This window comes from Anser anser (assembly GCF_964211835.1).
Source record: "Anser anser genome assembly, chromosome: 17".
NCBI lineage: Eukaryota > Metazoa > Chordata > Aves > Anseriformes > Anatidae > Anser > Anser anser.
This window is the reverse complement of record NC_139738.1, coordinates 4,246,708-4,262,257: the sequence shown is the minus strand read 5'-3', so window position 1 is coordinate 4,262,257 and position 15,550 is coordinate 4,246,708. Positions and strand designations below refer to the sequence as shown.

At 48.9% G+C, this 15,550-nt stretch overlaps 1 protein-coding gene across 4 annotated transcripts; it reads left to right on the top strand.

Annotated features, from left to right (window-relative positions):
• Positions 1–2,470: 2,470 nt before the first annotated feature.
• On the top strand, positions 2,471–15,346 carry ENO1 (enolase 1). 4 transcript variants are annotated; one of them, XM_083802945.1, is made up of 12 exons: positions 2,471–2,705; positions 5,676–5,769; positions 6,943–7,038; positions 9,551–9,609; positions 10,474–10,543; positions 10,756–10,889; positions 11,039–11,261; positions 12,766–12,963; positions 13,199–13,400; positions 13,792–13,900; positions 14,330–14,388; positions 14,881–15,346. In XM_083802945.1, exons 2-12 carry the CDS (start codon positions 5,685–5,687, stop codon positions 14,948–14,950), a joined length of 1,305 nt encoding a protein of 434 aa, XP_083659071.1. In that variant the 5' UTR covers positions 2,471–2,705; positions 5,676–5,684; the 3' UTR covers positions 14,951–15,346. The 4 variants fall into 4 exon arrangements, with proteins under 4 accessions (XP_083659071.1, XP_083659070.1, XP_083659073.1 ...); XM_083802944.1 differs by having other exon boundaries at positions 2,649–2,698; XM_083802946.1 differs by lacking the exon at positions 2,471–2,705 and adding an exon at positions 2,882–2,906.
• Positions 15,347–15,550: the final 204 nt, after the last annotated feature.

Sequence of the window (15,550 nt, the reverse complement as noted above, 5' to 3'; positions counted from 1 at the left end):
GAGTTAAGTAGCTCATAGTAGCTGGTAGGGTGCTATGTTTTGGATTAGGATGAGAAGAGCGCTGATAACATGCTGATGTTTTAATTGTTGCAGAGCAGTGTTTACACCAGGCCAAGGACTTTTCGGCTTCTCGCTCTGTCCTGCCAGCGAGCAGGCTGGGGGTGCAGCAGGAGCTGGGAGGGGACAGACCCAGGACAGCTGACCCAAACTGGCCAAAGGGGTATTCCATACCATCTGACGTCATGCTAAACAATATATAGGGGTGGCTGGCCGGGGTGGGGGGGCCGGCTGCTCGGGAATAGGCTGGGCATCGGTCAGCGGGTGGTGAGCAATTGCATTGTGCATCACTTGTTTTCTTACACATTATTATTGTTAATACTATTACCATTATCACTATTATTATTATTATTGTTATTATTATTTTCCTGTCTTAATAAACCGTCTTTATCTCAACTCACAGGCTTCACTTTCCCGTTTCTCTCCCCCCATCCCAGAGAGGGAGGGGGGAGGGTGAGCGAACGGCTGTGTGGTGTTTAGCTGCCAGCCGGGTTAAACCACAACAAAAGCACAGGGCACGAGCAGGCCTTGCAATGGAAGGTGGGCTTTGCTTTCTGCTGCTGGCTGGGGGTGCCCGTAAGTCAGAGCCGTGTCCGTGGTTTTTTTCTCCAGCTGCTCCATCAGCGTGCTGCACCACTGTGTTTGTGTGGCTCTCTGGGCTGTCAAACCGGATTACAGCTGCAGCGGCTTTATGCTTCCTGAAACTCTCTGTTCCCAGTGTCTGCCCCATTAGCCACATGCCCCCCTGCCAAAAATTATATTTGAGTATTTGATTAACTGGTAACAAGCCCAGACTCCCACAGGAACTCGTGCCAGCCAGATATCTCATAGCCTCAGGGATGCTCAACTTTTTCTTTAAAGAAAGAGAGGATGAAAAGACACACGAGTGAGCAGGGGCACTCTTCATACCAGCTCGGACTTCTGTTTGATTCCTTGTGGCACAGAACAACTTGAAAAAATCTGCTGACCCAGGGAAGGCTATACCAACACCTGAACAGTGCCAGGCCAGTGCCGCCTCCAGCTACTGCACAAAGGGGATGCTGTGCTAAGCTTGTTGCTTGCACGCTGCTGGGGTCAATTTGCCTGCTTTGCACGGGTTTTGCATTTGCAAGGAAAGAAGGGCCTGGCCACAGGACGAGTGGCAGAGCTCTGTCTTTTGGCAGGGTTTGGGTGCACAGGGGGTGCAGGAGGGTTTGCTTTTCTGCATGCCCCAGGCTAATCACGACCTCTCCTGCTGTCTTTACTTCCAGAGAGCCCCTGCCATGCTCCGCTGTCAGGCTCAGCTACTGCAATGCTGAATTTCCCTTGCTTTTAGGATTAGGATTCCCTGTGCTCCGGCTCTATTACAACACTCAGCATGATTTTCAAGGCACTTTTACAAAGTCACTCAGGAGCTTTTTTGCAAGGACTTCTACCCTCCTGCACCCAGCACCAAGCAGGATAAGGCCTCGGGGTGGTCAGTGGCTGCTGCCGTGACCCCCAACACAAGGGCAATAACACATAGGTTTGGGGGATCGGCACCCCAAAGAAAGATTTACCTATAAAGCAAGTTAACACCTCACTGCAACGCAGCAGCCTAAATAATTATCAGTGACTAATCTGATGCTTTTTTCTTTGCAGATCACCCGTGGAAAGACTGGAGCTTTTCAGGAGCATGCATCACAGCACCCATTTGGGAAAATAACGTTGTGGCCAGCTGCTGAGCTCCGATTTTTTTATTTATATATATTTTAGATGCAACATGGTCTTCAAGCACGTGCCTTGGGGCACCAGTTCCCTTGTGCAGAGCTGAGCTGAAAAGCTTTTGTTTGGAGCTGGTACCTGAGGAGTGGTACCGGTGGCATCAGTGCTCCTGCCGCCGCTTCCCCCCGGAAATCTGAAGGGCCTTCACTTAAAAACCCAATAAAATTTTATTGTACGTGTGACTGATCGTACCCTAATAAAAATTCCCTTCTGCCCAGCCCTCCCCGTGTCCACCACGTGCTGCTGCTTGCTGCTTTTTGTTGCTGCTTGCTGCTTTATTTTTTTTCTGCTTTTTTTTTTTGCATTTTGCTGCTTTTGCCTTTTTTGCTTATTTTTTGCTTTTTGCTGCTTTTCTTTTTTTTTTCTGCTTTTTTTTACATTTTGCTGCTTTTGGGTTTTTTGCTGCTTTTTTGCTCTTTGCTGCTCTTTGCTGCAAAGCTGCAAAGAAAGGGAAGGAATCCCTTGCCTTGCACGCCCGCACATGCAGAAAAGCCCTGTGGCTGACCTGCAAGGCTCTCCTACAGGAGGACACCAAAACCCCGGGGTCTCGCCCCAAAACTGGGGCTCGTTCCGTTCCCCCCCGCAGCCCCGCGTGGTTTGCTCCGCGCTTCCCCCCTCCCCGCAGCCCTCAGTGGTTCGCTCCGCGCGGCCCCGCCCCCCTCGCCGCGGGATTTTCCATCCGTCCGCGGCACGTAGCGCACGCGCCCGGCGCCGCCGCTGGCGCGAGGCGGTGCCAGCCAATGGGCGAGCGGCTCGGCAGCGCGGCGGCCAATGGGAAATGGGTGGGCGGCAAAACTGGCGAATGGGGGGCGAGGGGAGGGAGGAGCAGTGGGACGGAGGCTATATAAGCGGGCGGCGGAGCCACGGTCCCTTCCCAGTCAACGGCGGAGCGGAAAGGGTGCGGGGTGAGTGAGGCGGCGGCGGCAGTACCTCACGGGACCCCCCCCCTCCCCCCCCGCTCCCTCTAAGGGGGTCCCCGGTCTTGTGGGGGCTCGGGCAGCCGCGGCGGGGCCTGGACACGGTTTAACGTGGGTGTTTGTATCGTTACACAGCCGCCGGGCTGGGTTTGGGCCTTCCTAGCGGCGGCAGCGGGCGGCGTCCGTCAGGTTCGGGGGGAAATGTTGGGTGTTCGGGGTCAGCGCTGGGAGCTGGGTGCTCTCGGTCCCCCGGTGGGGTTGAATTGTGGCTTTATTGAGGGAGAGCGGGCGGGGAGCAGCCCCCTGTGGCTCACTGCGCACCTCGGGGGGGGTGAAGTGGGGGAAAAAATGGATTTTTAGGTGGCTGGCCTCGCGTTGGGCCGCGTGGAGGCTGTGGGTGCCCCGCCGTGCCGTTACACGCTGCTGAGTCACAGGGCTGGGGCTCGGGAGCCTGGCAGGAAGCGGCGGAGTTGGTCACCCGAGCCCCGGGCGGAGGCGAGGCGGTGCGAGGCCTCCTCCATCTTGCTGGAGGAGGAGAGGGAAAGCGGCGCAGCGCGCCCCGGGCTTGTTTCACACACCGTGCTGCCCCTTGCTTCGTGCTGCGGGGCACGGGCGTGAGTTAACACCACGTGGAGCACCGAGGGGGAGAGCAGGAGGTGCCTCTGGTGGTCCACACGTGCCTGGTTTTTAGGTGTGCTTCCGCACTATGTTAGGAGCTGATGCAGTGAAGTCAAGGTCTGAGGTTATTTTTTTCAGCGTGGTGATGGTGTGAGACTCAGTCTTACAGCATGTATGAAAGCTATGGCAGTTGGGTAATAAGACCTCTCAACTAACCGGGGTAGTTCTTTCTGGCCAAACTACTGCTGGTTTTTATTCTCTATTCCAACCCTCTTAACACATGGCTAAGAGAAGCGTGGCTGCAAAATACCTCCTTTGAGTTCAGCTTTTGCATTGCTAGTGCTGTGTTTCATGCGTGGAGCACAGCATCAGGTAGGAGTGGATTTCTTGGGCCCGAGTTGATAGTGAAGGCAGTTCTCAGATTTGGGAGTGGTGCTGCGGGCTGTAGCTTAGCCTTGCAGTAGGTAACAGCGTGGGCGCCCTTGGGAAGGGCAGGGAGCTGGTGTGCGTGGCTCCTCACCCAAAAGGAGACACTGACCTTGCCAGCAGACTAGCACAAAACAGGGTTTGAGGCAGTACGTGCATAAAATACCCCGCTCGTATTTGCTTGTGTTTGGCTTGCTCCATCACAAAGTACAAAGGTCTGGGGCAGGCAGTGCTACTGATGAGCTCTTTTCAAGCTTGTGTACAGTTAGCACTTCCACAGCCAGACCTGTGCAGGGGCAGCTCTTGCTTTAGAGCTGAGTCCTCTGCAGAGAGGGAGGCAGAACGCTCCTTGCTCAGCCTGTGAGGAGCTAAACGCCATCAGGTTTAGGAATTACTCAGTGGGAAAACTGTTTCTCGAACACAGAAGGGAGGGGGCTTGCAAAATGAGCCAAGAGAAGTGTGAGGAATTTCTGGAACAGTGTAGTGCTGTGAAATGCCTCCCCCTAAAGAAAAGGGAGGGACTGTGGGGGAGGTCGTTTGTCAAGGACACTTGGGTAGTGTCAGACCTGGGGTATGGATGGAAGCTCCAGCAGTGTGTGCTGCTGGAGTGACCCCTGTATGAAGGTGAGGAAACATGACTGCATTGTGCTAAGCCTTCCTAGGGAGCTGCCTGTGCTCTCAGAGAGTAGTGCAGCTCATGCTTTGTAGCAAATCTGTGGCTCTGAAAAGGAAAGTGAGGCGTAAGTGCCAGCCTAAAAAGCTGTGAAAGCCCTCTTCAGATAAACTGAAGGCTGTTCATATTGGGCGTTGCTTGGAGCAAGTGCAGAGATGTCTGCGTGGATGGGACTGATAACGGGGGAGTTGCAGAGATTTATTGCGAGCTTGCGTATTCCCCAATTAAAGCAGCGGCAGCACGGAGGCCAGGTTGAACTGGCTTGCTCTGCTTCTTGTGGCAGTCATATCATCTGTCAGCACGTGGGTCTTACAGTAAAGCAGATGATACCTAAAATACATGAACTGCCTTGCGTGATCTGCTGCGAAGAGGCACTTTGAATCCAAGGGGGCGAACAAATGGCTGCCCGAGCCTTTAACATGGGGAGAGGACTTTGCAGCGCAGCAGGAATGAGGGTAGGAAGCTGCCCCTGTGCAAGCAGCAGGCTTTCTGAGAGGCTCTCATCGGAACTTCTCAGTAATGAGTTGATTCGTGGCCGTTCCCGTATGCAGGGTTTCCACCCACACAGGCTTGCCAGAAGCCAGCTTCCAGATGGTTCTGCTTCTGAGGCTGAGCTCGCTTGTCTGCGGATGAACTAGTTTGGTGCTAGTCCATGGCTTACAGGCATTTGTCTGACTTGATTTTTAAAATGTAGCTGAGCTTACATAAGGCGTTCCTTACTGCACTTTTATTAAGTAAAAATATATAGGTGGGGGGGAGGGAGGGTGGCATTCAAAGGACTGTGGTGACTTTTTCTTCTCTTTAAGAGGAAAGGCTATTCCTGTAGATGTTCTTCTCAAGAAAGGGCATAACTTGCTGCTTAGTTAGAGCTGTGGCCGTCTGTTGCTATTTCAAGATAGGTTACATTCGGCTCTGAACAGCTGCTGTGCATACTAAGAGCTGTTGCCCTCGAGTCTTTTATCAAAAAGAATTCTAACTAGCTGCAGAAATTTCCTGTGTTGGGATTACTTGGCTGCTTTTATATGGTAAGCGGTGGCATTTCTTTAAGACTCTGGAAACAAGGCTTCTGCTTTTTGATGGCTCTTCCTGCCCAGGTTGAGATTCCTGTCCTCCTAATGAGAGACTCCAATCAAGTATTCAAAGTTTTCCTATTTGAAATAGTGTGAAGTGAAATTTCTGACCTGTTCTCATAACTACAGATGATGCTGCAGAATATAAATTAATACTGCACTCTTTTTCAGGTGTTCAAGATGTCCATTCTCAAGATCCATGCCCGTGAAATCTTTGATTCCCGTGGGAATCCCACTGTTGAGGTAGACCTCTACACCAACAAAGGTGAGTCCTTAGCTCTAAATCGTTTTGGTTTCTGTTCCAGATAGAACTGGAGAGGCAGTTTCACAATGGAATGATTAAGTGTGCTGCTTTTTGCAGTCTAAACTGTAAAGGTATTAATCCAAACAGTGCAACGTGCCTTCTTTCCCTTGTCCTGAGCTCAAACTGGGATAGCACTGGCATACTCGGGGTTAACAAGGCCTTGGTTCCTGTTCTTAAGTAACTGCTAATTGACTTAGTTTTTCTGTGATCACGAAACCCTGTATGACTGCACTTGAGGAAGTTGAATTTCTCAAGCGGTCGCTTTGTGTAATGAAACAGTCCTCTGCTGCAGAGCTGAATCCTGGGTAGGGGTTTCTTCTCTGCATAGGTAATCAGGCATGACTGAACAACTTGTCTAATTGGGTTTTCCCATATAACATCTTATATTTCTAATTTTTGTAGGACTTTCCTTTGGTTTTTGTTAGTTGTTCATCCCATATCTGATGGGATCTGACAAAGGCATTGTACAAACACATACCAGTGTGGTTTGGTGGAATGAGCACACACAATAGCTGTCATACACTAACTAAATAGCTGATCTTTCTGCCTCAGAAGATTAATGCAGTCATTTAATGAGATTGCCCCCACTAAGCTCTTTGCTGTCGTGAGATAAGGGAAAGGCTGAAGATTGAAGTTGGCATCTTGAACCACAGGCAGCGTAGCAATTTGTTCTTAAAGTTCAGCACCCTTGACTGGAAAAATGGGCTCTCCGAAGGGCTCAGAGCTTGGATGGACGAAACAGGCCTCTCAATTGTTCCTTGTGTGCCTTTACCTTACAAGAACCTAGAAGCTCACCTGCTAGATAAATGGGGCTGAAAAGCAGATGCACTGAATAAAGCTACCTTTTAGGAAGGAGAATGGATGGCTTTCCAAGCTTACACTTGAAATATGGATTGGAAGAGAGGGATATTCCTGTGAGCGAGTCAAAACCTGGTGTAGGGAGATGCTGCTGTGTTGGTGACACTGTAATGGAGCAAACAGCTCACTCAGGGTCACTAAGTGACCAGAGGTTTGGTTTAGAGCTTACCTCTCCCATCTCTAGGGGTGGAAGTATGTGGTAGGCTGGGGTTGTGTGAGCGGGGAATGCTTCACAGGTTAGAATGTGCTAAGAGAATTCTTTTTCTGTTTAAACAGGTCTGTTCAGAGCTGCTGTTCCCAGCGGTGCCTCAACTGGAATTTATGAAGCTCTGGAACTTCGTGACAATGACAAGACACGCTACATGGGGAAAGGTAAACCTGAGATTCGGTGCCTGGCTTCTTAACAGTGGCTGTGTGTCTGCAGATGGCTATGCTAGTTAGCATTAGAGGAGACGTGGGCTTTTTTTTACTGCCTCCCGTAGTCTGTACAAGGCGTGGCAATTAAACAGAAGGGATGAAGGTGAACAGTGAAATGGTAGTGCCCTACCCACGTGTAAGCTGTGTGGCGGTAGAGGTGCGGCACGCTGCTGGGTTTTACAAGGGACACTGAGGAGAGGGACTGCTTCCAGCATCGCATTGTGTGTGGGGCTCAGGCACGCCGGCTGGCTGACCCTGTCCTAGTGCAGTGTGCTGAAACACGCTTTGTTATTCCACTTCTGTTGCCCTGTACGTGGTGCATGTGAGAGTAGGGTGTCCTAAGAGCATCTGAACTACCTGTTCCAAAAGGCTTGGTGATGCTGCAGCTAGTCACAAGATCTCTCTTGTAGCCCAAATTTGTCCAAGAACTATTAAGTGCATCTGCTGTGGCACTGTACGCTGCTCAGCTCACAGCATGTGAAGTCCTGAGCTTGAGGTTTATGCCAGCTGCTGACCACAGGTAACATGCAACTACACTAGTAGCAGTCACTGAAATGTTTTCATTTCAGGCTGCATTGTAGCTAAAGGCACTTGATCTTTGTCTTTCATTGCAGATGGTCCTAATACGTAAGTTTGTGTTAGTGGCATACTGTCTTAATTGTCTGTGGACTGATTCTAAGTCCTGAAAGGCAACTTGGCAGTAGTCATGAGACTGGCTTGGAAACAAGCGTGGAAGAAAATGAATAGCCGCATACAAGATGCCATTAACTAATAAACACCCTAATAGCAATTCTTAAAACTACTCTGGGAGCTTGGACAGTAGGTCCAAGAGCTTTTTAACTTGCGGCTGTAAAACCACTGGTGGCACTTTCCAAGTATGCGCGATCAATTCACCTTTCAGCTGAGAGAAGCAATTTTGTCAGTACTCCAAACTTTTGTCAGTCAGATGAAAGGAAGCTGAAATATTTTGTGCCTATTGAGAAAGTGGTCAGAGTGGATAGCTGCTGAACTGAACTTGCAGAGAGCCATGTCTGAGAAAATTCACGGTGGTTATTACTTCGATACAAAATAAACCTCAGATTACTCAGTATCCCAAAGAACAGAAGATCTTAGGCTATCCACTTAGGGCACTTTTCCTTGAGAAGAGTAAAAGTGTTCTTAGCTCTGTGTGCTAAATAGGTTTGTGTGCTTAGACCTGCGAAGTCTGATCCTGTAGACAGTTAACCGGACAGTAGCCTAAGCTTCTGCAACAGGCTATTACAGCTGAAGGTTTTTATCACCCAGCAAATAACATGAGTCAAAAAAATCACCGCATGGGATGAGTTGCAGATAGCTGGAAGGCCTTTTGTAATTTAAATCTGCTGACTTAGACTATTTGAAAGGCAATTAATGTGGTTCAGGGTGCACTTAATTAGCATTCACCAGGTTCTGAAGCCTAGGTCTTGGGAGACGCTTAAAAGCTCTGCAGGGATGACAGCATTCCTGAGGCTAATGGTGTAGCTGGCTAACGATGGCCTCTGCTGATGGGGGAGAAGCGAGTTCTTAGTGCAGCTCCTGGTTTACCTGGTGGTGGGCCACACAGATTAAACAGGGCGCTGTGTTCACACGCATTTCCCTCTGTGAGGCAACGTTCAACTTGAACACATGCATTCAGGTACGGGGCAGCGTGTAGGCTTTTTGCACTATATTGAGTGTCAAACATACTCTAAGGTGATGCTTTAGTAGTGTTACAGAATGACAGCATAGTGAAATGCCGGAGCTGCTGCATGCTTAACTAGCAGGGAAGCCCTTTTCTTTCCCCCTACTCATCCATTCTATGAGCAGATAGGAGTATCATATCCTAAAACCTTTACTCAGCCACTAAAGGTTTGGGTCCACAGTTTTGCAGCATGAAACCAGGGTGGAAAGAACAAACACAGCCTGGCTGGCAGCTGCACAATTTTTCTCTACCCTTTGAACCCTTTTGTTTCTGGTCTACAGCTCAGTATCAGACACTTGCTAACCCGTAGGTCTGTTGCCCTACTTGTGTCCTTTTCTTGTCCTTGCATGACTGATTTTGTCTTTGGCTGTGAGCCTTCATCTCTTCCTTGATTCTCTTGTCCATTTCGCTTCTGTCAGGTGTATCCAGAGCTGTTAAATATGTTAACGAGTTCCTGGCGACAGCATTGTGTACACAGGTAATGGATGTGCTTTCAGTGCAACCTTGTCACTTGGACAAACTTCTCCAGTGCATGGTCTTGCAAACTAACATTGCAGCAGGCATTCCTAGATGATGCTTATTTCATGCAACTTCCACTCAGCTGGGACAGGGTCTGTAAGTGTTCAGATCTAGCAGTAAGCTCAGGTTGGATTGGGGTTTGAGTAGCATGAGGTGGTATTTTTGAGGTTTAGTTGTTACTGAGATCATCTACTAATGCCTGCGTAACAAGTGTGGTTGACCAGTGTCTGATTTGCTTGTTCCTTCCAGGTGTCTCAAAAGCTGTTGAGCACGTCAATAAAACAATTGCACCCGCACTGATTAGCAAGGTAGGAGTGATCTGTCTTCTGCTAACATCAGCTAATGCCAGTCCAGTGCATCCTAGCTGATGTTTGTCTCTAGAGACAGTTACAGGAACCGTGTTACGTGGGGGATGCTAGCATGTGTACTGGAGTGCATGAGAACAAACTGACTTACAGTAATTGCTTCCCTTAATGACTGCGTATCTAACACTTAATCAAAACAGTCTCCAGCAGCCTTAAGCACCTGGGAACCTCAGTGGAATGCAGCTAAGATGCAAGCTGCCTTATGCTTAAAAGGGTGGCTGAATGGTAGGGGGGGGACTGGCTAATCTGGGGGGAATCTTAGGGGAACATTAGGTAAGTTGGCTTGAGTGAGATTCCTGTGCCATCCGTGGGCACTGAGCACTAGAAAGGATGGGGCAAGGCAGTGATAATACCTAAAGTGACGGCACATTCTTAGCCATGATTGCAAACATTGTGTGCTGAGGTATAAATGGGTTTGTGATCTGAGCATGCCGGTTGTCTTGAAGCTTGAAGTGAAGGAGCAGGGGGTGTAAATTGGAGCTTTCTTCCATGTCAGGCCGAGAGCTGTGTAACTGGCCCCGTAGTCAGGGAGCTAAAGGACGTGGCAGCCTTACAGCTCTGTCCGAATGTCTTCTGTCTGAAGAACAAAACAAGCTTTTGGTGTGCCCAACTTACGTCAGCCTTGGGGAAGTGACCAGAAGATGCTGCTGTTTGATAATGGCCAGAAGTAGTCGGCTCTGCTGTTGGGTAGTTGAGTTGCACTTCAGCAATTCCTGGTGCCTGCCAGTGAAATAAAGATGCAGTGGGTAGGTGAGAGTTCTTAGAGCCATGTTTTGCTTCATCAACGTTTTGCTTCTTTCTCTGCAGAATGTCAATGTAGTGGAGCAAGAAAAGATTGACAAACTGATGCTGGACATGGATGGATCGGAGAACAAATGTAAGTGGGCTCTGTTGTGGTAGGCACGAAGAGATAAAGGTTGTTTTTACAGAAGTCTTGTTTACCTTATCAGAAACACTGTGTACTGCAAACAGTGTGCAGTGCACGGCTTAGGCTGTGCGCTTACATAACTGAGACCATAATAGTGCTGGTACTGCTGAATCTCTTCAGGAAAATTCAGCATTTCTGTAAACAACTTCTTCCTATTTCAGCTAAATTTGGTGCCAATGCCATCTTGGGTGTATCTCTGGCTGTATGCAAAGCTGGTGCTGCTGAGAAGGGTGTCCCCTTGTACCGTCACATTGCTGACCTCGCTGGAAACCCAGAAGTCATCCTGCCTGTTCCTGTAAGTCTCCTGATAAGGCTAGCTAAAGGCTTGATCTGGCCAGGTGCTTCACGATGTCTCCTGGTCTCGGATCAAGCTTTCTTGATAGCGGAGTGTCTCTTGCTGTTGTCCGCCTACACTGAAACACTTCTCTTTCTGGTTACTCCAAGGCTTTCAACGTGATCAACGGCGGCTCCCATGCTGGCAATAAGCTGGCTATGCAGGAGTTCATGATCCTCCCTGTGGGTGCTGATAGTTTCAAGGAGGCGATGCGCATTGGTGCAGAGGTCTATCACAACCTAAAGAATGTCATCAAGGAGAAGTATGGGAAGGATGCAACCAACGTGGGTGATGAGGGTGGCTTTGCCCCCAACATCCTTGAAAACAAAGAAGGTAAAAATAAGCTTAGTGGGGTGGGAGGTATAACTGATCACCTGTTTCTTTGCTCTCCTTCTGTCCTGACAAGCTTTCTAAGATCCTGTTGTGATGCGGTGCAGTGTAGAGCTACTCTCCTCGAAATCAATTTATGTAGCTTGACGGGATAGCTTTCACTTCAGTGCCTCATCAGTACTTTGCTTCTGAACCGCTCTGAGGGAATCTAACCACCTGCCAGTTAAAGGGGTGGTCTGGGCATGTCTATGCATCTTGGGCTTCCTAGAAGTCAGCGGTCGAAGTTTAGTGGACTTATTTTTCTGCTGACAAAGGAAGAAAACAGTTTGCACTGTGCCTGCTGATGTGTGGGAGTGCGTGTGGGCCAGCCTGGGACACAGAGGCATTTGCTGTCTCCACAGCCCAACAGTTCTGTTCTGAAGGCTGCAGGGGAAGGGGGGCACAGTCTGTCTTGTGGAAAGTGAAATGCTTGTTCCTACAAAAATGATCTGTACCCAGAAGGGCTGTTTTATGGCCTTTTTGTGCAGAAATGGAGCTGGTAATAAGCCAGTACAGTGCTACACTCAGGTTGCTTGCATCCTTGAAAGCAGCTAGTTACAGTATTGTTGAAGTTGGCCTCTGAACTGAAGCTGCCTTTTCTGATACTGAGGCTAGTATCTTTTCTGATAATGAGCCAGCAGTGGAAATCCACATGTTCCCTGTATCCCACGGTTAAATGCAGATTTTGCTAGGTCTGTACCCCGAGACATCAACGGAGATGACCTTGGGTGACTATTACAGTCCGAGGAATCTGTGTTGCTGGTAGCAGCTGCTCTTGCAGTTTGTACAACATGAGCATCTTTAAAAAAACACTTTATGTAAGCTTCCTACTGTAAATAGCCTGGCTGACCTGGCTGGTTGGCTTGGAGTCAAGGATGCTTGAGGGAGTCTTCCTGGCTGTGAACGGACTGAGTTTCCTTGTTCGGACTCTGCCAAACAGTAGCATAGTGGGTAGTATCCCAAGACTCCTACTGAGCAGTTAAATTCTCTCTTCTCTAAATAAACGTGCAAGAGGAGAACAGGTAGATGGAAAGAGAGGGTGTCTTGTGCAGTAGCAGGTTGTGTATCATTGCATGTCAGGATTTTGGTGTTCACTTCTGTCATGGTCAGCACCTGATCTGGAGCTGAAAGGGATTCATGTGTGGTCACTTTCCTGCCCGTGTTCATAAAGCAGCAAGAAGTTGTAGTATCACCTTGGCTCAAGCTTGCTGGCTGACCTGTAGTCCTGCCTGAAGAGATCACAAATGCCGTAGAGGTGTCTCGGGTATTACAATCCAAAAGCAGTACTGAAGTAGTAGACTGTTTAAATTAGTGTAGAAGCTGCAGTGTTAACATTTTGTGCGGCCTTTGGGCTTTCTATAGGGGGTAACGGAGATTCCTGGCCGAGTGAATATACTGTTGTTGGTAACTGATTAGCTTCGTGTTGAGGTGTTGAGCAGGAACTCAGCGGTGCCTAACTGTGTTTCAGCCCTGGAGCTGCTGAAGACTGCCATCGGTAAGGCTGGCTACTCTGACAAGGTTGTCATTGGCATGGATGTGGCTGCCTCAGAGTTCTACCGTGATGGAAAGTACGACCTGGACTTCAAATCCCCCGATGATCCCAGCAGATACATTTCTCCTGACCAGCTGGCTGACCTGTACAAGGGCTTTGTGAAGAACTACCCAGGTAAGTCCTTCAACAAGGAAGCAAAATAGTTGTGGAGAAATAGGGGTTGATTGAAATAATTTAGGATGCAGCCTCCCTTGTCTGCAGATCACAAGCAGAACAAACCAGCTTTCTAGGAGTTGTAGCCATGTTTTTTGGGGTGGGTAATGCTTGTTTGAAAGCAGGGTTAGCAATGTGCTGCAGGCCTGACCTTTCATGGTGGTATTTTGTTAAATCTCCTTCTGTCTTCCTCCAGTGGTATCCATTGAGGACCCATTTGACCAGGATGACTGGGCTGCCTGGAAGAAGTTCACTGGCAGCGTTGGCATCCAAGTGGTTGGTGACGATCTGACTGTGACCAACCCGAAGCGTATTGCCAAGGCAGTGGAGGAGAAATCCTGCAACTGCCTCCTCCTCAAGGTCAACCAGATCGGATCTGTGACAGAGTCCCTACAAGCGTAAGTTGTTCTCCCTTCTTAGCCATGTCACGGAGGGGGATCCTTGAGTGCATGAGAGGGGGACTGTGTAATTGAGGGGGATGAACGTAGAGAACAGTGCAATAGAAATCTGATCGGACATTAGTGAGGTGACTAAAAGGTAACTCATAGAGGCTATTGGCAAGCAAACCTGTACCTTCATGGCCTTGAAGTCACATGGGCACATCGAACACTGCTTAAGCATGTGTAAAAGCAGCTTGTTATCACTGTTTTCACGTGATTCTAGCCCTGACATACCAAAGGGCAGTTCTGTCTTGCCAAAGCAGAGAATACCTGGCGCTTGGCAGCAGCATTAGAGCGAAGGTCGCTATGCAAATAGGGTGGTGTGACGCTTTGCCTGTCTCTCTTCCAGCTGCAAGCTTGCCCAGTCCAATGGCTGGGGCGTGATGGTGAGTCACCGCTCTGGAGAAACAGAAGATACCTTCATTGCTGACCTGGTGGTCGGTCTCTGCACTGGTCAGGTTGGTGTCTGTACCTGCTGTAGTTCGCTTCCTTGTCTGATTAGACAGTGCCATGGTGCATAGCAGGTGGGGTCTGCTGCGACTTAAGGCATGAAGACTTCCTGCTCCTACGTACAGGAAGCTGATCTGCCTAATGGGACTGTGACATGGGAGCATGTTATCTTGTGTAAACTCACCTTTAGCCATCAATTAAACTTCTGAAAGTGAACTCCAATGGGTGTGTCAGGATTTGATACGGAAGCTGTTCCAAAGTGAACATTCCTTATTGCTCCTGAGCACTATCATGTTTGAGTGTACGGGTATTCAAAGCCTGGTGCTGAAATCAAGCTTGTAATTGCGCTTATTACTCTAAATAGAGTAGTTTTGTAATTGCATTCATGGCCTTACTTCTGCTGTAGTTCCTGACCAACCTTCTGATTTCCCTTCCAGATCAAAACTGGTGCCCCCTGCCGATCTGAGCGCCTAGCCAAGTACAACCAGCTGCTGAGGTGAGACTTGAGATGGGCAAAGGGATAAGGGCCTGACATAAAATGGATGCTCCACTAATGCATTCAGGGCACAGCTTGCTCTTCTGTGCAGCTTAAGGACAAACTGATGCTAGTAGAAATGCTTTTGGGCTGGTGCCCTGCCTGCAGAGCTGGCAGTGGGATGAATGATGAGTTGAATGGGTTATGGTCATAATGGAGACACAAAAGGGGAGCCTCGCACAGTGTTCAGTGACATTGTCTCTGTGAAGTTGTCCTTCTGACTGCATGATGCAGTTGCCTTGGGCAAGCGTTTCAAATGTCTGAGCAGAGTTGGGTAAGATGAGGGTTACTGACCAGGGCAGCTAAATGTGTGATTGTTCAAGTTGCTTGGGGAAACTGACTGGTGACCCTGATGGTACCCTCAGTGCCTCTTAGATCAGGTGGTTTGGTGTAAGGTCAGCGGCTGTGCCAGTGCAATTCTGCTCACTCAGCTTTTTCTTCCCTTGTCTTCAGAATTGAAGAGGAGCTTGGCAGCAAGGCCCGCTTTGCTGGAAGAAACTTCAGGAACCCTCGCATCAACTAAGCTGCGTGGATCAGACACCCCTGTTCTGGTTTAAAGCACTAGTCACCTACTTAGATCACAATTACCCGTATTAGAAAGATGAGGGCAGCTGAAGGAAAAAGACCGGTTTGCAGGTCCTCTCCCTCCCTAGATGACTCCTTCACCTAGTGTTTCCACCAGCTCTGATCTGTTACTTGTAACAATCTGCTTTTGTAGAACAATCCCAGTGAGGTTTTGTGTTAAACATGCTCCAGAACCATGACCCGTTGACGCTGGGCATAAGCAATTCCCTTCTCTGCCTGTCTGGTTTTTGATGTTTGGAGCTGTTTGACTTGCAGGACAGCAAGAGGTACCTACAAACAGAGATAGTAGTGTTTTTACATGTGATAAATAAAAAGCATCAAACAACCCAACAAAGTGTGGCCTTGAGTTGCTTTGGGGGAGAGTGAGGAAGAGGGGTACCTGTGTCTGCATAAGTGTGTCCTGTTTCAGGCTGCAGAGTGAGAGTTGGACTAATCACTGTGGTTTGGGGGTGGACTTAAATTGCTTTGTGACAAATACACAAATAATTAGCTGTAAGTATGTGCCTGCAATCAAAAAGTGGCCTTCAAGGATGTTTTG